General features: G+C 38.5%; 6 protein-coding genes across 6 annotated transcripts; 5 read left to right on the forward strand and 1 right to left on the reverse strand.

Annotated features, from left to right (window-relative positions):
* Nucleotides 1-119: 119 nt before the first annotated feature.
* Nucleotides 120-3494, reverse strand: BATDEDRAFT_91758 (uncharacterized protein; the record flags this gene model as incomplete). The annotated part of the gene is made up of 10 exons (XM_006682023.1): nt 120-440; nt 538-792; nt 859-1091; nt 1189-1783; nt 1857-2108; nt 2186-2290; nt 2357-2524; nt 2592-3077; nt 3140-3278; nt 3415-3494. The coding sequence occupies 10 exons, from the start codon at nt 3492-3494 to the stop codon at nt 120-122; spliced, it is 2634 nt and encodes an 877-aa protein (XP_006682086.1).
* A 1213-nt stretch (nt 3495-4707) lies between these two features.
* BATDEDRAFT_14024 (uncharacterized protein) lies at nt 4708-5127 on the forward strand (the record flags this gene model as incomplete). The annotated part of the gene is made up of 1 exon (XM_006681802.1): nt 4708-5127. A coding segment is annotated over one exon (420 nt), but the record flags the coding sequence as incomplete, so codon positions are not given.
* Nucleotides 5128-5589: 462 nt separating this feature from the next.
* On the forward strand, nt 5590-8676 carry BATDEDRAFT_36036 (uncharacterized protein). The gene is made up of 4 exons (XM_006681932.1): nt 5590-5851; nt 6288-7175; nt 7283-7346; nt 7417-8676. Exons 1-4 carry the CDS (start codon nt 5711-5713, stop codon nt 8460-8462), a joined length of 2139 nt encoding a protein of 712 aa, XP_006681995.1. The 5' UTR covers nt 5590-5710; the 3' UTR covers nt 8463-8676.
* A 501-nt stretch (nt 8677-9177) lies between these two features.
* Nucleotides 9178-10050, forward strand: BATDEDRAFT_91690 (uncharacterized protein; the record flags this gene model as incomplete). Its single annotated transcript, XM_006681985.1, has 1 exon — nt 9178-10050. Exon 1 carries the CDS (start codon nt 9412-9414, stop codon nt 10048-10050), a length of 639 nt encoding a protein of 212 aa, XP_006682048.1. The 5' UTR covers nt 9178-9411.
* Nucleotides 10051-10821: 771 nt separating this feature from the next.
* On the forward strand, nt 10822-20493 carry BATDEDRAFT_91844 (uncharacterized protein; the record flags this gene model as incomplete). The annotated part of the gene is made up of 9 exons (XM_006681986.1): nt 10822-11183; nt 11308-11851; nt 11928-12032; nt 12106-12850; nt 12931-15884; nt 15963-16086; nt 16206-16350; nt 16430-17414; nt 17473-20493. 9 exons carry the CDS (start codon nt 10822-10824, stop codon nt 20491-20493), a joined length of 8985 nt encoding a protein of 2994 aa, XP_006682049.1.
* A 366-nt stretch (nt 20494-20859) lies between these two features.
* BATDEDRAFT_14167 (dolichyl-P-Man:Man(5)GlcNAc(2)-PP-dolichol alpha-1,3-mannosyltransferase) lies at nt 20860-23298 on the forward strand (the record flags this gene model as incomplete). The annotated part of the gene is made up of 6 exons (XM_006681818.1): nt 20860-21118; nt 21328-21427; nt 21528-21675; nt 21757-21914; nt 21990-22110; nt 22618-23298. The coding sequence occupies 6 exons, from the start codon at nt 20860-20862 to the stop codon at nt 23296-23298; spliced, it is 1467 nt and encodes a 488-aa protein (XP_006681881.1).
* Nucleotides 23299-25197: the final 1899 nt, after the last annotated feature.

The following is a 25197-nucleotide window of genomic DNA, read 5'->3' on the forward strand; positions in this document are numbered from 1 at the left end:
TTCTAGTACTGTTTATATCTCCATGCCGACTGTTTCAACCATATTTGGCGACTTTTTATATAATTATTTTTCATTCAATCTTTATCAAGACAGATAAAATGGTAATTGCAACACTTTTTCTATAGGCCATGAGCTAAATGTCGTTTTCCAGATCCGGATAATGTCGGTAGCTCATTCATAAAGATCCGCAAGACTCGTTGCGCTTCAACATAAATAGTATGTTCATTTTCTTTCGGCAAATGGGATAAACTTTCTTTAACCAAGTTTGATTTCTGTTCAAGTGCATAAGAGTCTAATTTAGTGGGCTGATCAGATTCGAATTTGGCTTTGAGAGACGCCTTTGCAGCCCATCGTTTCAAACGATTCATGATTCGCTTTCTACATCGTCCTCGATCCACAGTATGTACATAAATCAATACGCCCAGCAATGACGGAAATTTCTATAATGAAAAGTAGCAATATTCGGTCAGATTTTTAGGATTGTATGCGAGGGCTTTACATAAACGTGTATTTTGATATAATGACTCTAATCTATACCTTGGTAATAGTATCTCCGCTACACACTTGCATGAAACCACAAAACACGCTCCAAGCCAAATCAGATAATTCTTGGATTGCCAGATTTGCAATGATGTGATCAGATAGTAATAGAAAAACATGATTCCATGCGGCTTGGGGAACGATAGGTCTTGAATTCTGATCATCTGTGCACTCTGATTGACGGCGTTCTCGCATCATTGTCCAAATAATCTCCAAATGGGATGCCTCTAATGGACTTTTAGAACATTCTGTCTGTAAAGATTGTCAAATACTGGTTTTATCTATTCTAGTATGCATATTGTTGATATCAGTGCTTACCACGCTACGGACTCCCATGCATACACCATATTCCCACCACACTTTGTAAATCTGAGGCTTGTTTTCGTCAAGTAGAAAGGGCAAATTCCATGTGATGGTATGATTGCTGTTTTTTTTAGTAGTGGCTTTAAGAAGGTCTAAACGAACGGTATCTCCAGCATTGACCAAACCACGCACAAATGCCGTGCAGAGTGTTTGGTGTTTATAAAGTACTTTTGATATAAAGATAAGCACTAAATTGTTGGATACATGCAACCAATCATTTGATACAGGGTTAGGAATCATCAATCCAATTGTTTTGCTCATTTCTTTTAGTTGACCAAAACATACTGGTTTTTAAAACTTCACCAGTAAACCACTTGAGTAAGGTATTTGCAATTCCTAACAAATCTTGCAAGAGAGTAAACTCGGGAGATTCGCGTAGACAGTCGATTGGTAAGATTTCCAGCAATGTTACAACAACTTTCATGTATGCTTTTTGTAGTGCACATGGACATTGCGGGTTAATTACAATTTTCAAAAATGCACGCAGAGAAGAATCCACTACATCAGCCATAACTCGATGCTCCAGTGGTACACCAGCACGTATTATTGCTGCAACAATGTGCAGTGCTGCAGAGACTTCAAGAGCAGGAATATCAGCAGTAGATAGTATAGTAACACCAGGATTGGCAGATGTATCTGATATAGTCGTGGAACCATTTTTTAATGGCAGAAACAGTACATTTCCCTGGTTTGATCTTTTGAATGCGTTTATAATTGTTAAACACTCGCTAAGATGCAACACGGTGAACTGGTATGTGGCAGAGTGAATTGGATAGTTGTATATGGCGTTGAAAGATGCCAAGAAAAATATAAACTCGCTGCCAGACGATGATTTGCTTCGAGTTGCAGGCCATTGCAGTTTGTCTTTGTGAATTGATGCCTATTTGATGTATTTATGGTTTAAATGCATCTAGTAATGATTCAAGCCAAAATGTATGAATATTGGAATCTACCTTGATTTCCATAAATATTCGAACTCGGTCAATTTCAGAAATATTTGGACCAAGATAAGCATGCAGGATTCGTGCAATAAATGGCATTTTATCCATTGTAGGCAAACTAATCTGTTGAATTACTCCATTAAAATCCCTTGCCATTGACAGCCATTTGTAACTCTTTCCTGTTGCAAGCATATACTGGCAGGTATCTCCCACATAGTATATAATTGCAGTGGCAGCTACATTCATCATTTCAAATGATATTCGCTGAATTGTTAGCATGCCAACTATATAGCAAGGTAGTCCAAACTGTATGAGAAAGTGCTAAACTTGCCTTGAAATACCTTGGTTGATGATCCATAGTTGACAATGAGTGGAAGGAATGTGTCAAACAGAATCTGAAAATCAAGCGGTGGACTCTGTTGTATTGCAGAAATAATCTCTGGTGTCTGCCATATTTATTATTGGCAGTGTTAAATTAAGATTACTTGAAAGGGCAGCCACAATCAACTTACCGACGCTCTCAGGATTTCAAGCAAAGCATTTACTTCAAACCTTGAGCCAGTCTCAATGCTTTGACAAATGATATCCCTCACAGTATTAGCTGGAAATGTACTTCGGTGGAAATTAATCTGTGTATCTGCAATATTGAAGATCTGACAAATCACTCGCATCAGCGAAACCTGCGTTTATGACAATGTATATTGGTTATTTAGGCTCATTTCACAAATGGAAATTTAATTTGCTTACTCTTCCTACTACTGGCTCCTCCGTGGATGGATCGCCGTCAGTGTCTAGCACTGCATTTGCATTCATTTTTGAAAGTTTTCCTGGACTATATCCATTACTTATGTTGAGATGTAACGGTTCATCTAGTCCGTCATTACTTTCCGTGCCAAAATTTTCCATCAAACTATTCTGTCGTGCAGAAAACAGGATTCGATCTAGTGCAGTCTGATGTTCTTGTTCATCACTTGTGTTGGACCGGGTTTTGTTGCTAGATCCACCAGACGAAGCTTTCTGTGTCTTTGATGCACTTTTTTTGGTCTGTGAGGAAATGCTGGCAGTTGTAGCCAAGACTCCCTCTGGATGCGAACCTTTATTATTGATATGCCAGTATATGACAGAAAGCAAGATACTGGCACTCTCAGAACTACAAGATGCTACATTGGCGCATATTTCTTTTGAGATTGGAATCGAGTGCTTCTGTTTATCGAGCGTGTCATTAAGCCAACCCTGAGCAATTAGAATATGTAGACATTTCAAGATGAACAGGTTTCAATATAAAATAACCTTACAATAAACACTCGCTCCAGCATCCCCCAGTTATTGTTTTTGGCTCCACCTCCTGTCCCAGTGTCAAACGCATGCATTTGTACATCAGCAGGATAGTATTTTGCCAGTATTTCTGCCACCAAAAATCCATTTGAAAAGTCACTAAATTCATATCAAAGTTGGAATATAACTTCAAATCAATATATGCTACGATATCTATCTAGCGCTTGAAATGAATTGAGAGCTTTATGATACTGACACGCTGGTAAGAGATTTGGTGAAACATATTCAAACATACCGTTTATAGTTTTTTACAGAATAAGAAAGATCAAGACCCTGTATCCATTTGATGATTTCTCTTGGTAGTGTTGTTGCCATTTAAATCTTTGGCTACGGATTTAAACTATTGGTCAAGATAGCTTTTTCAGGTTTAGTTGAACAAAACACGCGAGTAATCAAGTAAGCATGCTGTATTCACGTAAAACAAAAGATTGATAAATACATAAACTGTCAGCCTCATGAAATGACTGCAAGTATTGTTTTTGGAACTCTAGTTGGCTTGTCTTGTTCTTGGTGATTGGCATGTATAGTTGCATTACTGCAATCTATGATTTTAAAATACACGAGTTGATACAGATTTGACAATTATCAAATTCAATATATGGATATGGTGATTGCACAATATATGGTTATATCAAAAGACAATCTCAGTCCAAAACTATAGTTTGCGTGCATCATATGATGAATATTGTTTATTGAATAAACAGTCGATTCAAGTCAATGTGTAACAAGACAGTAAATATTCATTGTCTATTTTGAAGCAAAAGGCAATCAAATACATGAATATGAGTTGCATTTTACGCGAATGTAGCTGTAATTTAACTACAAACATAGTCGAGTTTATCAGTAAATTACGCTTGAACAGAATGTCGAAACAACCACCCATTACGTACTCATTATCAGTCTCTAAAAAACCAGAGACGGTTGACAGTACAGCACTGCTTGTGAAAAACTCTGAACCATTTTCAAGCAAGCGGACATCAACTAATTCAAATGGATTTCGACAGTCGTCGAGTGCGAGTTCTGCCCAAAGAAATAAAGAAAAGGTGGCATTTCCTGATGTTATTGAATCAAAGTCCCATTCTAATGCTCGAAATAGCAATACAGACAATATGAATGCATCTCAACAATCAAGCGAAATGTGTTTTAATGCTTCCAGTAAGTAAATTGACTATAGCTCAATGTAGATTCAATCACGCTAGTTTGATGGTGTTTTGAGTATCCAATAACAGCAGCTAATGATTTGATATTAGCTTCTAGATCTGTCATGGCACCAGAAGTTCCCAAGTCTCTGCATTTTAAAGATCTGTTTGACAGCATGCAGAAGGAAAAATCCAAAACCCAAACCAATACATTTTTATCAATGAAGGAAGAACTGATGGCAGAAAAAAAGCAACGTGTAAGACGAGAGATCAGTGAAATGAATCTTAGTCCAGAAGAAAGTGAATACTATGTCGAGGTAAATCACCAACATGCATTATTTAGATTTCAATGCATTTTTGATACACGTTTAATTTACTGTCGAGATTAGGCTTTTTGCATATTTGACCTGGATGGAAGCGGAACAATTGATATAGAGGAATTAGGAGAAGTAATGAAATCACTTGGACTCGAGGTAACTGAAGCAGAACTCCGAGGCATGATGAGTCGTATCAAATTGGGAGAAGTAGAAGAGATTACAGTTGTAGAGTTTGTTCAACTCATGGCATCGATGCGGACACAAGGAGGGGTGGTTGAAACTGGACGGGATATGATTCAGGCGTATGGATTAATGGATGTAGATAACGACGGATTAATCAGTCCACATGATCTCATGCATGCATTTGAATGTGTTGGAGAAAAAATATCACTAGAGCAAGCACAGGACATGATCCGAGTTGCAGACCATGACCTGGATGGAACTTGTGATTTTTCGGATTTTGAGCGAATATTAACAGCTACATTCGCGTAAAATGCAATTCGTATTCATGTATTTGATTGCCTTTTGCTTCAAAATAGACAATGAATATTTGTTGTCTTGTTACACATTGACTTGAATTGACTGTTTATTCAATAAACAATATTCATCATATGATGCATACAAACTATAGTTTTGGACTGAGATTGTCTTTTGATATAACCATATATTGTGCAATCACCAGATCCATATATTGAATTTGATAATTGTCAAATCTGTATCAACTCGTGTATTTTAAAATCATAGATTGTATTATAGTCTAAGAGATTGCAGTAATGCAACTATACATGCCAATCACCAAGAACAAGACAAGCCAACTAGAGTTCCAAAAACAATACTTGCAGTCATTTCATGAGGCTGACAGTTTATGTATTTATCAATCTTTCGTTTTACGTGAATACAGCAACTAAAGATTGAATTGATAGAATTAAATAATAAAGTACTTTGCAACAAAGGCAAATCATATCGAATAGAAGACCAAGTTTAGATCCAAACTTGATTTGTTTTCTTTCCTCAAGCCATCACTTGTAGTGTCAAGATTTACTCATCATCCATTACTCCACCTTCCTCTGCGTCCATGAACGGCGAGCCCCGCCATCCTGGCCTTTTGCGTCCTACTAGTCTATCAAATGGTGTTACTATTTCTGGTGCTAGCACTACCACTTCGGACAACTTGCGCTCTCGGAACAAGCGTAGAGATGATGCTATTCGTAAAAAGGTGCAACTAGAAAGCGTTGAATTGTTTCCTTACACTTGTGTTATAGGCTTTTGAATGAGCACTGGATTGTTTATGGCATGGCCATTGCTCAGCTCACTCTTGAAGCCAATGCTTTGCAAGGCTTGCTGTTAGTACTTGCTAGATTTCCACACCAAAACCAACCGCCACCATTTTATCCTGTAATCAACGAGAATTTGGATTTGGATTTGGGTTGGTATGGCTTGTCAACTCAAAACTATCATTGTTTACTACTCATAAAACCTATAAACGAATTGAAAGGGAATAATCCTTAATGCAGTCTTGCTCGATCTTGGTTTATAGTGGTTGCTTTTACTCGGATATCTGACAAATTCTATTGGGTGTTGGATATCAAATCTTGCTCTTGTATGGATCTTTTCATTTTAAATGCTCTAACGACTAATACTGTGATATTTAGGTTGAACAAGAACTCTCTCGTCGCACAATGAAACGCAATTCTGCAAGTTCTGCTTCGGGCCAGAAGCATGATACCCGTCGAACTCGTGTTGGAACAGTGTCTTCGCTTCGACCTGCACCTGCTATTATCATTATTGAAACTGCCCGGATCATTCAAGCTGCACAGCTTATGGCTGCAAAACGCACTGATGCTGTTCTTGTTGTTGGAGAGGATGGTGCACTTGCCGGAATTCTAACAGACAAAGATATTGCTTATAGGGTTGTTGCTGAAGGATTGGACATTCGAACAACTCCAGTTTCTAGTGTTATGACTCGCGATCCCATTGCCGTGTATGACAAGGGAAGCAGAAACGAAGCCTTGAACATCATGGTTTCTCGTCGCTTTCGTCATTTGCCTGTGATCAGTGAAACCGGTGGCGGCAATGATGATGATGACAACGAGTTTGATGAAGCCGCTGGTGGTACCAGTGTTGTGGGTCTGCTGGATATCACAAAATGTGTCTTTGAACGCATTGACGATTTAGAGCGTAAAGTTAATGAAGATTTGAACATCATTAGCGCTATGGAGGCATTGGAACGTCGTGGCACTGTCGCTGCTGAACATGTTGGCGTGGTTCGTCAACACCATGGATGTCCTGACGTTGGTTTTGTATTGACCCAAACGATTGGAGGTCAGTTGGAGCATGGCACAGTTCCAGAAGTATCCATCAAATCAAGTGTCCGGGATGCTGCACGCATTATGAAGGCATATCATACTACTGCTGTATTGGTAATTGGAAACAGTAATGATGATGAACAAATTGGTGGTATTTTTACTACAAAGGATATTGTACTACGTGTTATTGCTGCATCTCTCGATCCGATGACCACTTCTGTTGTTAGAGTTATGGTACGTCGTCATCTGTGCATTGATGTACTGTAGATGGATATTTAGACTTGGTCATTATCTTGTTGCTCTATTTAGCTAAACTTGTTTTGAAACTTCATATTTATTAGACCCCACATCCTGATTATGTACTGGCAAGCACATCTATTTTAGATGCTCTTAAAAAGCTTAACAGTGAGTCTATTTTTCTTCAAGTATAAATGTTTGAATGTTTACTCACTGGCCATAATTTAAACCCTGCTAGCTGGTCACTATCTCCACTTACCCGTTGTCGATGGTGGAGTTCCTATTGGTCTTGTAGACGTAATGACTCTTACTATATCCATGCTGACTTATTTGATGACCAAGGATCTTGGCACTCAGGAAGGATCAATTTCTGAAGACGGTCCATTATGGAACAAATTTTGGAACTCGACATTTGCAGGATCTACTATCGAAACCGAATCCGACCGTCTTTCGCAAACCTCTGACAGCCGACCATCTGGATCCATCCACTACCAGCCTAGTTCTTCTAGTCAGCATGCCACTGAAATGAGCAACAGGCAATCTTTACAGCTTCAAAGAACGCTGTCACCTCATCCTGACGAGTATTCATCCATGCTTTCTCGCTCTCAGATTCAAAATGATGATCCAAATATGTTTACATTCAAGCTTAAGGATATGACGCGTACTGGAAATGGCAAAGTATTTCGTTTTAGTTCCAGATTCAACTCTCTTTCCGAGGTATATGCCCAAGTGTGTCTTAAAACAGGTGCCAAGTCTCTGATTTTTGAAGCAGCAGCAACCAGCGGTACTACGCATAGTATGCGCTCTGAACACCTCGATCTTGAAACAAAAGATGGGGAAATTGTTCGTATCTGCTATATGGATGACGAGAATGATGTTGTTCATCTTGAATCTGACAAGGACGTTGAAGAAGCTGTATTGATGTCACGCCGCCTTGGGTTGACTCGTCTGATGATTTACCTAGGAGAGCCGTTATTGCAGAATGCAGTAACAGATTCTCAGTACTCTTCAGGAACTGCTACGCCTAATGTAGGTCACCATGGTCAAGTTGTTCGTTACGAAGATTCACATCAATCAGTTGTCTCGGAGCAGTCATTGGTTGAAGGTGGAAACTCTCGCATAAACCCAGTTGTTGTCTACAACCCCATAAACGGTGGGCAAGGCCGAGATCCTCCAGCTAGCATTGTGGATTATTTGAAAGATGCACCACTTCCTGTCAACATTGCCATTTCTGCTGGTATTATTGTTGTCGCCTCGTATCTTATTATGAAACTTCAGAGATGATGGGATTGTGATATGGATTGAGATTTATAACCCTACTTTGAGTTCAATTGGCCATTTGATGAATTTATGAAAGGAATTAGACCAAGGTTAGTTTTGACGAGGTACAAAGCAACAATAACTTTAAAGATATCACTTCAAGACTTGCTTGTATGTGGTCTGAGTAGATGTTTGCTTGCACTTCTTTATTAAAAATAAACAACGTTTTGTCCACGTTAGACCATATTTTGAGTAAGACAGTCTAGCAGGGTTCCACCCTTGAACGAGTTTTGGTTCAACGAAGCGAGTCCAACGGTTTAATATTCAGCCCGATCCAAGCACAGCGGCTGGAAATGCCTGGTTTTCAAGTGGATCAAGTAAATCGTCAAAGCATTTAACATGTGGTGTATATTTAGAAACGTGCTTATTGCTATGATAAGCAAGGAGAACTGCGATATAGAGTTGATTTCATTGTAACCCTTGAGTTGGACTTGACCATATTCTAATGGATCGATGTGATTTAGTATAGTAATAGTACAACAATAGTACAACAAAACACACATGGGATACGTAGGGATCGATTATAAAAAAACTCATTTGCACTTTAAAATAGTTGATTCTGAGCAGCATCTCAGTATTTCATAGCAATGCACGCGATTGCAGTGACTGAACATGTTGAAACAGCCATTAAACGCGTTCGACCACAGCCGCGAAATCACCCTTCGCAGCAACTTTTGCTTTCAAATAGTCAATATATCGCATTGTGATTAACCATTTCCATCTGCGTTGAACTTTGTCAACCTACATTACTTGTTTGATACTTTATTTCTATCTACTCATTAATTGTTGGATTGCTGCTGTCATTGCCTTTTGGATCGTCTGTTCTTGAATCTGTATAGTGTCCAAACCTGTTGGTCACCACTAACCATTTCCAAAGTATCGTTTGCACAATCCATAGTACAGTTTGACCTGAATGAATCACAGTATGAGCGACACCCGAGAGTCTCGCGATAGACGACGCAAGGCTACACATTCAGCCATTGAGCGTCGAAGACGAGAGCGCACAAATGACAAAATTGCACAGTTGAAGGACATGCTGCCTTCATGTGCTGGTCGATCAGGATTGCATAAGCTGACAATACTAGAAGAAGGAATTCAGTATACTCGCATGCTGGAGGGTCAGATCCGAGAGCTGCAGTTGATGGCTGCAAGAGTACCTTTATTGCAGTCTAGATCTGCAATGGAAGCAGCATCGCCTGCAGTCACATCCAAAGTCATGTGTATGCCATCAGGACCAGCATCAATGCCAACATGTGCCAATATCAAACTGGAAGACACCGCAGAGTCACACGAGTCGTATCGATCCAATGATCGCCGTGCATGTCATTCACTGGGCACATTGACTACACCAGTTGATCAGTACCATCTCGACACGAACCATTCACTGGGCACATTTGCTACATTATGCTCTGCATCAAAGATGCTGCCTTCGCCTGCATGTTCGCAGAGACAAGCATCTCCTTTTTCGGAAATTGCCGGTATATGTGACTCCTCTTCCAGCACTCATAGTCCATGTGCAGAGATCATGTCGCTTGGATCAATTCTGTCGTAAAAGTCAAGCACGTTTAGAGCAATCCATTACTGGAACCTCTTGTTATAGTAATGGATTCAATGCAGTATCAATTGTACTGAATTCATTCTATTCACGACTCTTGCTATTCATTGACACTATTCTGGGTATTGGAGATCGTCTGTTCATATATCGAGTGTTGTAAACTGCATGTCTAGTCAAGCCTTTTTGATTTTATAGCCGTATCGATGCAAAACGGAATACTTGTATTTATCATGCAGTGACTGTTTCTATTTTGCTCTGAAATAAACAATATTTAAACAAGATTCATTTTATAATACAAACTATAGTTTTGGAGTGAGTGTCTTGATTGTACGATCATCAGATTGATTCAAATCCAGATATTGAGTTTTGATGTTGCCAAATTCCATTTTGTATTCTAATCTCGGATACGTTCGAGGTTTAGTTTAAAACAAGGAATGAAACTCTACATGACAATCACCAAAATACTAGTTTAAAAAACAAGAAAGACTGTTTAATACTGTTATTTAGTATTGCATTTTATCAATTCGACTGTGATTTACTAGACTATTGGATAAACTGACTGCTATTTTGGAATATTAACGAGTCGATAATGTGCATTAAACATTGACGATTAGAAATTCATGTGTTGATTGTATGTAATAAGAGTCAAAGCCATAACTAGCAATATTCCAACCCATAGTTTCCAGTAACTTGGAATGTGTTGCCATCAATAACTAAAGCCATCGGATTTCCACCTTGTGCAAGTTTAACACATCTTTCACTACTGGCATGACCTTGCTGACCTCTAAAACAAACTATGATCATACATTGCAGGACTCTACCGATGTGTTTCTGAACCAATCCTCTCTACCCCGTACATGGGAGCAACATAGTCCATACGACAGCACACATCTTGTTTCGTATGAACAACCATTAACAGACTTGAAGGGGTTTATAGAGTCTGCTATTCCTAATCCACTCAGGACTGAGCTTGCTTCACTTCAGAATGCATTAGAAACCTGTCAGAAAGAGAAAACTGCTCTTGGTGCAAAGGTTCAGACAGAAACATTCGAACGTGTACGTCTAATGTCATTGTTGGATATTACTAGAGAAGAGTTGAGAACCACTCAAAGACAATTGCTGCAACTCAGGTTTGTCTGTATTGCGTATCTCATATTCAAATACTATTCCTATGACTGTTTCTCATATCATCGAACTTTGACTCGATTGGATGCAGATCTGACCCAACTTGATATCTACTCAACCCATATTTAGATATGATCCATTCTCTACATTGGCTGTAAATGCTGCATTGCAGAGAAAAATCGGCGATATGCGTCTTCATATCGACTCCCTCACAAATGAATCAACAAAGCTAAAATCTACTATTCAGAAGCTATCCAGTGCTCAAGGCGATGCTATAAATGAATCCGTGCGTAAATCTCTACATATTGAAACTGTCGAAGCAGAGCGGTCGAGATTGGCCGAATCTCTTCTTTCGGCTCAGTATGAATCTACTGAATTTACTAGGAAAATCGCCATGTTGGAAACGGAAAACAGCGCACAGCGTCGTCACATTACTGCATTGGAGCGATTGCATCCAGATAATGCTGCTCGCAGAGCTTTTAGTGGTCAGGACAATCATTCCACACAGGATAAACCATTGCCAGTTTGCGACGTGTGTGGATTTTCAAATCAAGAAGCTACTGCCGAACAGCTGGATGCCAATCTGCACGTTGCTGAGCTCTCTCACCAAGTAGAATCTCTTAAACAGGCGTCCCAGCAACTTACTTCTCATCAGGCATCTGTGCTAAAACAAGTACGTGGAATATGTCTATTATTGTATGTGCTTTAGCATGTTTCAACTCTTGAACTAACGTTGATGTTTTGAAAAGTTGACAGCAGAAAGGGACAGGTGTTCTAAAGCCGTTGATGAAATTACAAAACTCACTACAAAGTGTAATCTGTTGGAAATAAACGAAGCGAATTCGCTGAAAAAGGTATGCCAAAACACATCCAACTCCACTTTTAGATATTGTGTATCAACAGTGATTATATTATTGCAATTTATAGATGGAAGCATACATGTCACTCAACACAGAGCACCACAATCGTATCACTGCACAGTACTCATTTTTACGAGACTTGACGTATACCAGATTGCAAGAGTCTGCAGATAGCCGTGCTCATATCCATGGCCAAATCGAAGAATTTTTTGGGTTTTTTGGGGATATTATTGGTATTATATGGATGCTTGAAACTTTACTAAACGAAGAGCAGCAGGCGAGAAATCGAATTGAAAAGGTTAAACAAGAATTTGCAACTGAATGTGCATCACTTTTCAAGGAGCTTCAAACACGAGCACGGCGGCACGAGTTAAAATGGACTCATATTCAAACCCATGCATATGAACTCAAATCAGAACTGGTCAAAATTGATTCCGCTGCGTTACCAGACTCTGTTCAAAATACATTGGCGTCGATTTATACTAGTTTGGACGAGATGGTCAAAGTATCCTCGTATGAAATTGTAGAAACATCCGCAACTGCAAAACTGTCTGCTGAATCTCGTACTCTGTTTGTCGAGAGCCGACTTGCAGAGGCAGAAGTGTTTATTTCTAGTGTATTTTCTGATAGAGATCGGCAACACAAATGGTCTTGTGACTTGAATCAAAAGCTGCCTCTTTTGGAAGCACGTATGGAAAAGTTGCATGATAGCCTTGAAAAATATATAAAACTCCAAACCAACAAGAAGCATCAAAGCTTACCCATTACCAAAGATACCAATTGCGAACCTGTGCCATCTATGGAAGTTGAGGGTAGGCTAAATTGTACATCTTTGAAATTGATTCTCAATGTTTACAACTAACCATTTGAATTTATCTGATATATACGCTAGCCTCAGATGAGATACCAAGCACTAGTTTAAAAACAAAAAAACTTATACCATCACTAGAATCACAGCCTACACGCTCCATATATGGTCGTTTTTGGCCTACATTTGGACTTGGCAGTTCTTTATCATCGACCACATTTGACGCACAAAGTATCTCAACACGACAGCATCAACGTCGCTTATCCATCAAATCTGTTTTTGAGCAGGTTTCCAACACAATTTCGTACGACCACCCAAGTGACAACAATATAGACACTTCATCAAATTTGAATTCAGCAGCCAACATGGTTCTTCGAACATTGTTTAAAAAAGAAGAAATGATTAATCAGCTGCAACATAAAATTGCTGATTTGGAAGTTGACGTCAAGAAATGTAAAGATCCCACCAATCAGCTATATACTCATTCAGAAACCAATCAACAAATAGTGGATGTTTCTTTATTGAAAAGCACTATTTCTGAAGAGCAATTGCCTGTAAACACAAATGAGCACATGAGCAGTTTTCAAAATTCCGATACTCTTCAAAACGAAATACAAGATAAAACACCTATAGACTTTTCATCGAATGTCTTGGTACCAGTGGAACCTGCCTATCAAGATGTGCAAAATGGTACAGATACTTTTAACACGCGGAATCCAACTGTATCCAATCAAGTGGACTTGGACACTACACCCGATCGTTTGACAGACCAGGACACTCTTCAAGTACAACCAGAGCCTATTTTGTTGAAAGATGCAACAACTCAATCATCTGTCAAGATTACTAGGTCGATTGAAGTGCAGACATTTTCAGACTTGATAATTATTACTAAAGACAAGTGGAGTAGTGTTGAAAAAGAGCTATTAGAAAGTAATCAGCGTGAAATTGAATTGCAAAAAAGTCTAGACGAAATGGTGCTGAATCATGATACTGTGGAATCTAAACTTGTGTGTGCAGATGAAAAAAATACTGCGCTAGAATCACAGCTCCAGGATCAAACCAGTCAATTGACTATATACAAATCAAAGCTAAACGAATCTGATGCCAAGGTTACTGATCTTGCACTAGCAATGGCTGCTTTTGCAGACCAACCTATCTCAACACATATGCCAACAGAATTTGCTAGCACTCAAACACGCACTCCATTCTTGCTTGATTACGCGGCTCAAACCGATTCTCCTGCAATGCATAGCGTCTCAGTCGAGACAACGCTAAAGCATCATCATGACAACTCGTCTCAAACCATTGACATGATGCTAATTCCCAAAGATAGATGGGCCAGTATTGAGCAAGAACTGACACAAACCAATCAACACAAACTAGATTTACAACAAACCGTTGAAGAACTCACGTCAAAGTATGATCAAATGCTCATTGAAAAAGCTCGGGAATTTGAAAGATATGTAGCGATTGAGTCACAATCCCATGCGCAAAACATAATGGATAACCATGAAACACAATTTGAAAAATCTGTTGTAGACTCTGTACACCACTCTTCCACGGCTAGCACTTTTAAACATAGGCCTATTTCTCAATTATTCACAACCAACACTACGTATACCCAAACCTTTTCAACTAAACATATAGATGGCTCAAATCAGACTGATAGTTCATTACAACGTGATGGCTCGAATCAAACTGATATTTTACCACAACGTGATGGCTCGAATCAAACTGATATTTTATTACAATGCGATGGCTCAAACCAAACCGACACATCACTGATGGTCGTTTCAAAATCAGAATGGACGCATATTGAGCACGAATTGGCAGAGTGCAAGCAGTGCAAATTGGATCTTCAAAATACAGTTGATACATTGACTACAAATCAAAATCAGTTGAATGCTCAATATTTACAGGAATCTGAAAAGCATAATCTTTTGAAATCTGATTCACAGATTTGTGATCAGGAATTGCAACACCACAAACTACAAGTTGAAAAGAATATAAAAGAAATCAATCTTTTAAAATCTACCATTACCAAACTGGAACAGGAAATCGCTTTAAAATCTGTTTCGACTCTCACAGTCAAAGTTCAAACAGAACCCTCCATTTCATCACAACCAGATTCTTCAAATTTACAAAATGGTATCTCGCAAACAGACATTATAGTCCAGGCAGATCATAATGCTCAGACCGACGACTCTTTAATTTTTATTTCAAAAGAGAAATGGCAAAGATTTGATCAGGAATTGGCAGAAAGTAATCAAAAATCGCTACATCTTCAACGGGTCATTGACGAGTTGAATTTAGCTCATGATGATTTAAAATCCAAACTTTTATATGAAACAGAAAAACGTGATGCTTTTGAATCACACTCACGAGTCGACGACTGTGATGCACTCGGTCACAGCGCTCAATTGGAAAAATATACTTTAGAAATTGCACGTCTTGGCTCAGTCATTGCCTGTATGAATGATCAGTATGTATCTCAACAACCACAACTAGTCTCTGTAAACACTGAAACGGATCATATATTCACTCTGGACACCACTACTCAGACGGATTCAAAGACTGTGTGTGATTCGATTACTCAAGCAAATGATGATAGATCTGATTTTATTTCCAAGGAAAAATGGAATAATACTGTGCAGGACTTGGAAAAAAGTGTCAAACGTGAACAAGATTTACAACAAACCATTTTCGATCTTCAATTGAAATACGAGCTTGCAAAATCTGATCAACGTACAGCCTTTGAATCTCAATTACAAGCCCATAATACTGAATCTCGTGAATATGCTTCTCAGATTACCACGTCAGATTTGCTTGTAAATGACATGAAGCAGCAGATTGAGCTACACAAACACCAATTAAAAGATCTAAAAGACCAAATTATAAAACTCAAGACAGATTTAAAGAAAACTGTTTTGTTAGAAAAGGCAAAAGAACTGAAATATCAGCAGTCTGAAACTCAACATCGAGAGTATCTTTGCACAATCTCCACGATACTTTCACCTTTAAATCAAGATGGAAAACTGGTAAATCATATTTGAATTTCTCATTACTACAGTTTCAAAACTTGTTGTATGGCTAATCTTTGGTGATGATGTATCTAGGATGTAACCAACAAGACTGCACTTTTGGAATTGGTTTCAAACCTACTCCCCATTATTTCAGGTGCTGATAAACAACTTAAATCTAGTTTCTCACAAACTTTGGATTTCACAAACTCTACACATGGTATGTTTCTCGGTTTAATACGCATGACTTTGTCTATTTAGAGATTTGTGGCTGATTGAATAGTGCTTCCTTTTAATTCTTGGTACATTTTGCTTTAATCCAACTCTAATTGCTATTAGAATTACACAAAAATCAAGCCAGATTACGCGAGGAGCTTCAAAATGCTTTATCTGAGATGAAACTGTTAGTTGTCAACAATACTCACTTAAAAGATACACTTTGGCAGCTTAAAATGCAGGTTAACGCAATACAATCGCATAATAGGTTTGTTTGCCCTTGCCTTTTTAATTACAATATTCAACACTAAATTGATGGTATTCTGTCGACTTACTTTTGGTATTAGTGCGCGTGTTGTAAGCCTAATTCCAGCTGGTCTTCGAAATGAGTCGGTAAAAGATGAGATTATGGCAATTCAGAACAAAGTTGAACTTGCCATTTCCATGCGAGATAAAGAAAACCTGCGACTGGAACAAAAACTTTGTAAACAACGAGAAGAGCATCTTTCCGGACTATCCAAGGTTTCCAATCAGCTTCAGGCTGCTACAGAATATAGTCGAGCGTTGTTGATCAATCTTGAATTTTCCAACCGTCATTTGACGGACACAAAAGAACGTCTGAGTGCAGAAAATGATGCTCTTTGCAAGGAAATCAGTAGACTGCACTGTATGCAAATTGAAAACAGTCGTATATCTCCGGTTACGCCATCTACAATGAGTCATGCATCTATTCCAAGCAATGGCTCACAAGCATCTACTAAAATTGCAACCGATGTTGATAAATCTAAATTGAACCATGCCAGTCAAAGATTTAAACAAATGGTTATTAGAGATAAGCATGGTCTCTCAACATGGCTAAGTACAGTTTATACAGGCAGTTCTACTAGTCTATCTCATGGTAAGCTTGCAACCATGGCACATCAAATCATGGAATATTGTGAAGTTCTTGCTGGATTGGTAGACGTTGTCACTACGCTGCTTACACGACAGACCATTGACAAAGACACTGTATCTTGGCTATCATCTTTGCCAGTGTTTGACATAATGTTGCAGAAACTTGACAATCCAACCGATGGGTTTAAAAGTGACGGAAAGCAAAAATCTAGATTGCCGAATGCAATTATTGCACACCTGCTTTTTGATATTACTCGTGATGCTCGGTTGCGTGAGCAGCACCATCATTTGGCAACGCAATCAAATACTCTAGATTGTGGCACTCAAACTAATCTGGAGCTAGTTCAGCCTGAACGTTCGCCCGCAGATGCAATTGAGCAGCAATCTTACCAACACATCAAATCTATTCCAGTTTTTGATGAGACGGAAAAGCAAAAGGTAATATTTCTATCCTGTTTTACTTGCTGAAAATTGAATACTAACATGTTATTTGTAGATGCTTGATTGCTGCAACGATCTACTGATACAGCAAAACCATCTTCGCGGTGTTGTAAAGTATATTATGAAAAAGAATGTTCAATGCCAATCTGAAATTCAGAAAAAGAATATACAAATTTCTCTATTGCAGACAAAGCCTCCTACAGCCACTCGATCGGTAAACTGTGATTTAAATGATTTTATTGACCGTGTTCAAGATAGCATTCCAAATTTTGAATCGATAAAAACGGCATATGTTCAAGCTGCTATTGTCATGACTGATGCAGCAACTTCACTGCCACTTCCATCACAAACTTTGGCTAGCACTCAAACAGATACTATTGAAGCATCAGTTTCAACTTCACATATGGAAAAAAGCGTTTCTGTTGCTAGATTTCTCAAAATTCAGCGCAAATGCAGTGATCAAAGTGCGTTGATTCTCAAATTGCAGTCGGATATTTCAAAACTGGCGTCTATTCATGAGCTTCCTGTCAAAGATACAATTGTAGATGGATCCGAGGCACTGATTAAACGCAGCGAATACGAAGACATGCTACAAAAACTTGTTGATTTGCAAGTTGATTTAGCCATGGTTATGGGAGAACGAGATTCAGTCAAACACGAACTTGCTCAATTAGAGCTCTGTGTCTTGGAGGAGAAAAAGAGTAAACAAATACCACTTGGTACTGACGAAACAGTCGACTCTATTACAGAGTCAAAATCAATGCTAGACTCTACAAAACAGCAGCAAACACATTTCGATAAACTAGTTTCCGATTGTGCACAGAGTGATAGTCGATGGAAAGCAGCAGAGCTGCAATCCCAGCACTATCAAAACCAATTACAAGCCGCGAACATGTCGATTGAAGCTCTTACTACCCAAGTGCAAAAAATGCATGCTCAAAGCAATCTTCTTTCCAGTCCATTGCTGCAACCTATCAATCCACGCAAAAGCATTTTGATAGATGCAGAAACTCAGACTTCAAAGGGAATCTCTGAAGTTTATAAAAAACAAAAAATTGCGGCTTCACTGATTCAGACCAAAACCAACTTGGATCTGAGTAAGCGACAAGTAACAGTTCTTGAGGCTGAAAACACATCATTGAAACAAGCATATGAACACATGAGACAAGAATTACAAGTTTTACAAAAGCCAAATTTTGCAGAAAGAATCAAGCAAGAAACACACGATCGCGACGTGAAGATTGCTGGATTAAGCGATCAACTTGAAAAAGCTAATCGTCAAGTTGTTCAGCTTCAGTCTAAATTACTGAAAATTGAGCAGGTAATGAAGAATGGTGTTGATTCTCTTCGTAGCGATGTACAAGTCAGTCAGCGTGACATTGTGGAAAATATTCAGAACATGCAAACCATGCTTGCTGATTCACAATCTGAAATACAACAGTATATTCAGAATGTTGGTCAGGAGCTACATCAAGGTGTCACCAATCGTAAAAAATTGCAAAGTTCATTTTATAGACTAAAGCAATCTTGTCACTTGCAACCTAAACAGGTCAACTGCGAATCTCAAACCGAAATTGTGAAACAATTTGAAAATGCCATTTGCGATCGCAATTGCAATTGCAACATCCATTCCAAGGAAATGATTGATATTTCACATACCCATTTAAATCGAGTACATGCTGGTTTAACTGAATTCCATGCCACTTTACATGCATGCATTGTGCCCTTACAGCAACACGCACTGAAACCTCGAGTGTTTGTTGAATTTGTAGAGCATATTTTGGATTTGGTACATGAACTTGTTTTACTGTGCAAACACGACGATACAAAGTATCAGAATTCTGTTTTGAATGCAAATCAATGGCTAATGTCACGCCTCCAAGACAAAACAGTCTACTCTTCACAGACTGCTAGCTTACCTACTTCAAGTGTCAAGGCAGTTCAGCTGGATCTATTGCCAATGAAAGATGCTCAAACCAACACTTTTTTTACGTATCCAACAAACTCACCAACTCTATCCTCAGCTGCTCCACATTTAGATCAAGAGTCTGTTAAATCAGATCACTTGACACAACAATCCATTCAAAACGCTTCATACATTGATTTTGAAAAGTTTGGAAACAGCCAATCTGAATCTTTCCTGGCTGACACTGAGAAAGACCAAAGACTAGAACAGCGCGCGCAAGAGTTTGAATCAGAACTTGCACACATGAAGCTGATGTCTAAAAAAGCATTTGCTCAAACTGCTCAAACACTTTCTAACCTATATCGTCTGAATGGAACAGACTCATATAATGTTCAATCAAACTCAAGCTCCGCAATGACAATTATCAAAGATAAGGCAGCATTTGAATTTTCATCATTGGAAGCAAATATTAATCGGTTGCTGCTTGGTGATTCGACTGTTGAAATTGAACCCAACAAAGATGGTCACGATTATTTATCCAAAGATATGGAGCATATTCGCATGCTGACAAAACATTCCTTACAAACTACTGCTGAAGCTATTAAAATGGCAGCACAACCTCCTTTTACACATTCATGGATATACCAATCAGAATCTAGCTCAGCAACAGATTTGAAAAGCAGGCCATTTTTAGCCAAGAAAACCTCTAGCTTAACAGGGCTTGGATCGGAAAAGGATAAATGCGAGAGTGATCATACGAATTTGAAATCAAACTTGTCTATTATTACAGATGGTTTTGAGAAATCAAGGCCAAGACAACAATCAATTCTTTCAAAAATTGATCTTTCTGCAAAATCAGATATGATGGAATCACTAAGTCATGATCTTGCATACATGCGAGATTTAACACGTCGATCCATTATTTCTACTGCAGAAACCATTCGATCAGCGGCACAATGCGATGAAAAGTGTCCAGATCTTGATGTAGTGACAATGGATTACGATTATCCTCAAATGGAAATGCAAAGTGGTATGAATGACACCAACAAAGCAATGGATGGTGGCTCGACATTGTTTGATATAGAAACGATGAAATCTCTTACAATGGCTTCGATTGAACAAACACAAATTCTGATTCATCAAATTGAAAGAGATCGTATGAATGAATGATCAAGACAGACTTATTTGCAGTCATATTCACGTAAAACGAAACACTTGGATTTCAATAATTGTTTCTATTTTACTTTACAATAAAAGTTTGAACACAAGTTTGATTTTATAATAAAATCAAACTATAATTTGAAGAGATTGACTTGTTATTGTACGATCATCAGACTCACTGCAATTCAACTGTTTCAAACTCCATTTTGTAACCTAATTTTAGATTCATTTACATTCTAGTTGAACATTTAATAATTCATTCTACGTGAACACAGTTGTAAACTGCAGTGTTTAACTTGGCATTCCAAACTCATACAGGACAAAGTTGTAGAGCCGATTATCCAGATGATCAAAGCCAAGGAACTGTTTGAGAAGATGAAGACAAGCAATCCATTCAAACGTCATGACAATTCACAGGATGACCATGACGCTGGACATCAAACAAGCCACGATTCCAAAGGCAGCAACAAGGATTGTGATACTGCAAAGAACTCTTCTGCAGAAAAAGAGCCAGAGACTGCATGGAAGTGGATCAAACGCAATCTGTCTGCAAAGGGCATAGTGTCGCTGTTCCTGCTGTCACTGCTGGTTGGAGAAGCTCTGCTTACAATGGCTATTATTGCTAGAGTCAAGTGTAAGTTGATTCCACTACAAGAATCTATTTGTACTTTCATATCGATGTAGCAGATAATTGTCAGTAGATCGACATGAAGCGGCAACGCCACATTTGATGGCAGCGAGTGCCAAAATGCTTGCATCAAATATAAACTACGAATTGATGCGAATTAAACTTGATGGATGGTTTTGAATGTTTATTAATTGATTGGATTGCCATGTTTTTAGATACAGAAATAGATTGGCAAACTTACATGCAGCAAGTATCTAGTTTCATGGATGGTGAGCTGGATTATAAGAATCTTGGTGGAGATACTGGACCATTGGTGTAAGTAAATTGAGATTTGGTAAATTCAGTACTGATTATCAATACTAAATCAATTATATGTTGAATTATGTTTTGCACCAATCGTGTTGGTTATTTGCAGATATCCTGCTGGCTTTCTTTATGTCTATTCATTCCTATACATGATCACTGCAGGCGGCCAATACATTTTCATTGCACAATTCATTTTCGCTCTTGTCTATCTTGTCACATTCTTTCTGGTAGTCTTGATTTATCGCCGATCTCGAATTGTAAGTAGTTAATGTGGGTATCGTCTGCTGATCTGCTGAATTTTATAAACTAATCACACTTATTGTTTTACTGCTTTGTAGTTTCCATTTTGGGCCATTCCACTTCTCATGTTGTCGCGAAGAAATCACTCGATTTACGTGCTGCGTCTTTTCAATGATCCAATCGCTATGATGTTTATGTTCAGCAGTATTCTTGCACTGACAAAACGACAGTTTGAACGAGCCTCTATTTGGTTTAGGTAATCTATGATGTTGTGGGTTGTGTTATTTGAACAATTTGTAATTCTGACCCATGCATTTATTTTGCAATCTAGTCTTGCATTATCAATCAAGATGAATATTCTTCTTTTTGCTCCAGGATTTGCATGGGTGTTTTTGTTTAATGCTGGAATTATGCGTTCGATTATGAATGCCGGACTAGTGGCTATTACTCAGGTAAATGGTATTCCCATTTTTACAATCATATTCACGTCAAGTGAAACACTTGCATTGACTGTCTCTACTTCAAAGTAGGGAATAGTGATAAATACTTGTTGCGTTTTTCTACTACAAATTGACTTGAATAGACGTTTTCAATTCTCCACAACATTCATATGATTCTTACAATCAAACTATGATTTTGAACTGAAATCCATTCTTGACATGATCATGTATTGTACGATCACCAGATTCATTCACTATAATCCAGATACTGGGTTCGACTGTCATCAACCTCTTTTGTTGTATCCTAGAATTTCGCAGATGCATTTGCGTTCTAGTTCAAGAGAACAGGGATTGTAGGAATGCAACTGATATTTCCCTGCCAATCACAGAGTTCAAAACAATGTTGTGGAGTAACTGTCTAGGCATTCTGTGTTTCATTTACGTGAATATGACTGTAAAAGGATTGCTCCAATATAATTATTATATTTTTAATGATTTTGTTGAATATTATTTATGTAGGTGATTATTGCTGCGCCATTCATATATACAGCTCCGCATTCTTACGTGACTAGAGCATTTGACTTTGGACGACAGTTTTTGCATCAATGGACGGTGAACTGGCGATTTGTTCCAGAAGAAATCTTTGTTAGCAAAGAATTTGCACTAGCTTTGCTTGTTATGCAGATTGCCACACTTGTTCTCTTTAGTGCGGTTGTTTGGAGACGTCATATTCCACGATACTATCACGCTCCACACAAGTACTTTAAATTTCTTGATTTCTTGTCCGATATGGTTAATGAGCTTAAAGATGATGTGGGTATATCTCATCAACATCCCGAGGACGAAGTGGACTATCCAATATCACCTGATGACACCATCTTGATTCTTTTTTCATGCAATTTGATTGGGATTGTGTTTGCACGATCACTTCACTACCAATTCTACAATTGGTATTTTTTTACTTTGCCGTATCTTCTTTGGCGGAGTGGTATCGATATACGAGCTAAACTTGCAGTGTTTTTCCTGATTGAATGGGCGTGGAATGTATATCCATCTTCTCATCTGAGTTCTGGAACACTCGCATTATGTCATGTGATTATTGTTGCTTCACTTGTTGTTGGACACCCTGTATATGACTCGAAGCTAAAAGGAGTGATTTCAAAGGATCAAAAGACCAGTGACAAGAAAAAGATTGAATAAGAGTTATAGATCTACGCATCAAATTGACAAAATAAAAAGTTTCAAGTACTGATTGGTTGAGTGGATTGTATCAGAGAACAATATGAAGCCCCTCATTCAATCATGTGTGGATCTATCCACTCCAACGCGTTGCAGCTTCACTCACATAGAATAGAACACCAAGAAAACTGAGGGTTAGTAAACAGCCAGTCTAATGGAATGGTAATTTAGTAAACAAGATTGTTTTTTCAACTCGATAGTTGACTGGTTGTGCTCATTTTTGTGTAAAAGACTGAACAAATGTTGACACTGCAGTTTCAGTCAATTTTCAATGCACTTTTTACCCAAACTGAAAACAAAATCTGGTGATTGTACAATGTCAAAAGAGAACAATTCTAGTTTCAATCACAATTTGATTTTGTACGATGGGTATTTTATCCAAGTTGATTTTCAGCAAGAAGCGCAGTGAATATCCATTTCACTCGTCAATACAATGACATTGAATGCGGCTGGAATTAACAAACGCGTTGGTTGAACGGAACGGCAGCTCGAGTTTCAACTTGACCAAATCTACTGCATCGAATACTGTGAGTGTTGTTTCTAGTTATCGTTGGCTTACTACTAAAGATTACTGACTGAATGTTCCGACTATCATGACTTGCTACATGTTTTCATACCTGTTATAATGCTGCTGTTGATTTTTCAAAGCAATGAAAACTCCAAGTCCTACCGGTGATAGCATTGAGATGACCGACACCTGTCTAGTTAATCATACCAAACAGGAAACTGACAAGGTTAGTACCCGAAATAAAGGAGCGTTTTATTGCAACTGTGTTGTTGGTGCTGCATGCCATGATTGCAATTCTGAAGGATTTAAACACTGCCACCACCAGCCATATCGATGCATTCGTCAGTAATCTGCTCAGACAGTTGGATGAGCATCGGCTGGATTTCTTGTAAATCTGCTGTTTGACTGCTGGCTAACTCTGTTTTATTTACCTTCATATGGGGTGGCTTACTGGTTATTCGCTCAACATTTGATGTGGCAATCTCGCTCATTGGGGTGCTTGATTTTCTACAGTCCGCTTCACCCCTGACAGTAAGATCCAGCACTACGATGCCAAGTACTGAAAAGCAGGCGAGTCAAATTACCTCATTGGTCACTCCCGTCACCAGTCCTACTGATCCTGTCAGTACTGACAGCGTAAAGACTACCATTGCTGCTACAGAACCCAAGGTAATTCAACTCGCATTTGCATGAGTCGACCTTGTGTACATGCTTTCACAAGTACTACGATCAATCCCAAATGGAATCATTGCTCTATAATAGATGCGAGTCAATCACTCGCCTAACATTTGCGGATCTATGCAAAAAGCGTGTTAGAGTTCGTATAAGCATGTTGTCAAGCTTTGATAGATACTGACTATTTTTATTGCTTTGTAGATGGAATCTACTAGTGAGAAAACTCCCATTTTACCCACTACAGACGACAATCACCAATCCCACCCGCTTCATGATGTGAACGAGCAATCCATCTCTGACAAAGCTAATCATGTCAAAACTAGTGAATCTACTGCTAGTTTAAAACAAGACTCTACTAATGTGTCTACAAACTCTTCTAAACATGTTACTGAGGATGTCAAGACTGCATCTACCACTGAAAGTGCGGAAATTAAACCTGAAAAATCGGTTGCGAAACTGGATGTAGAATCCAAAGATACACTTGATGAAAAACATGAATTTGGAAAATCTGAGGAAGCTACTGTCGAGAAAAAAGCAACCATATCGATCGCTGAAACCAAAGTAGATCCAGTTGAAACTGTTACTGCAAAATCTGAGGAAGCTACTGTCGAGAAAAAAGCAACCCCATCGATTGCTGAAACCAAAGTAGATCCAGTTGAAACTGTTACTGCAAAATC

Source organism: Batrachochytrium dendrobatidis (assembly GCF_000203795.2).
Source record: "Batrachochytrium dendrobatidis JAM81 unplaced genomic scaffold BATDEscaffold_14, whole genome shotgun sequence".
Lineage (NCBI taxonomy): Eukaryota > Fungi > Chytridiomycota > Chytridiomycetes > Rhizophydiales > Batrachochytrium > Batrachochytrium dendrobatidis.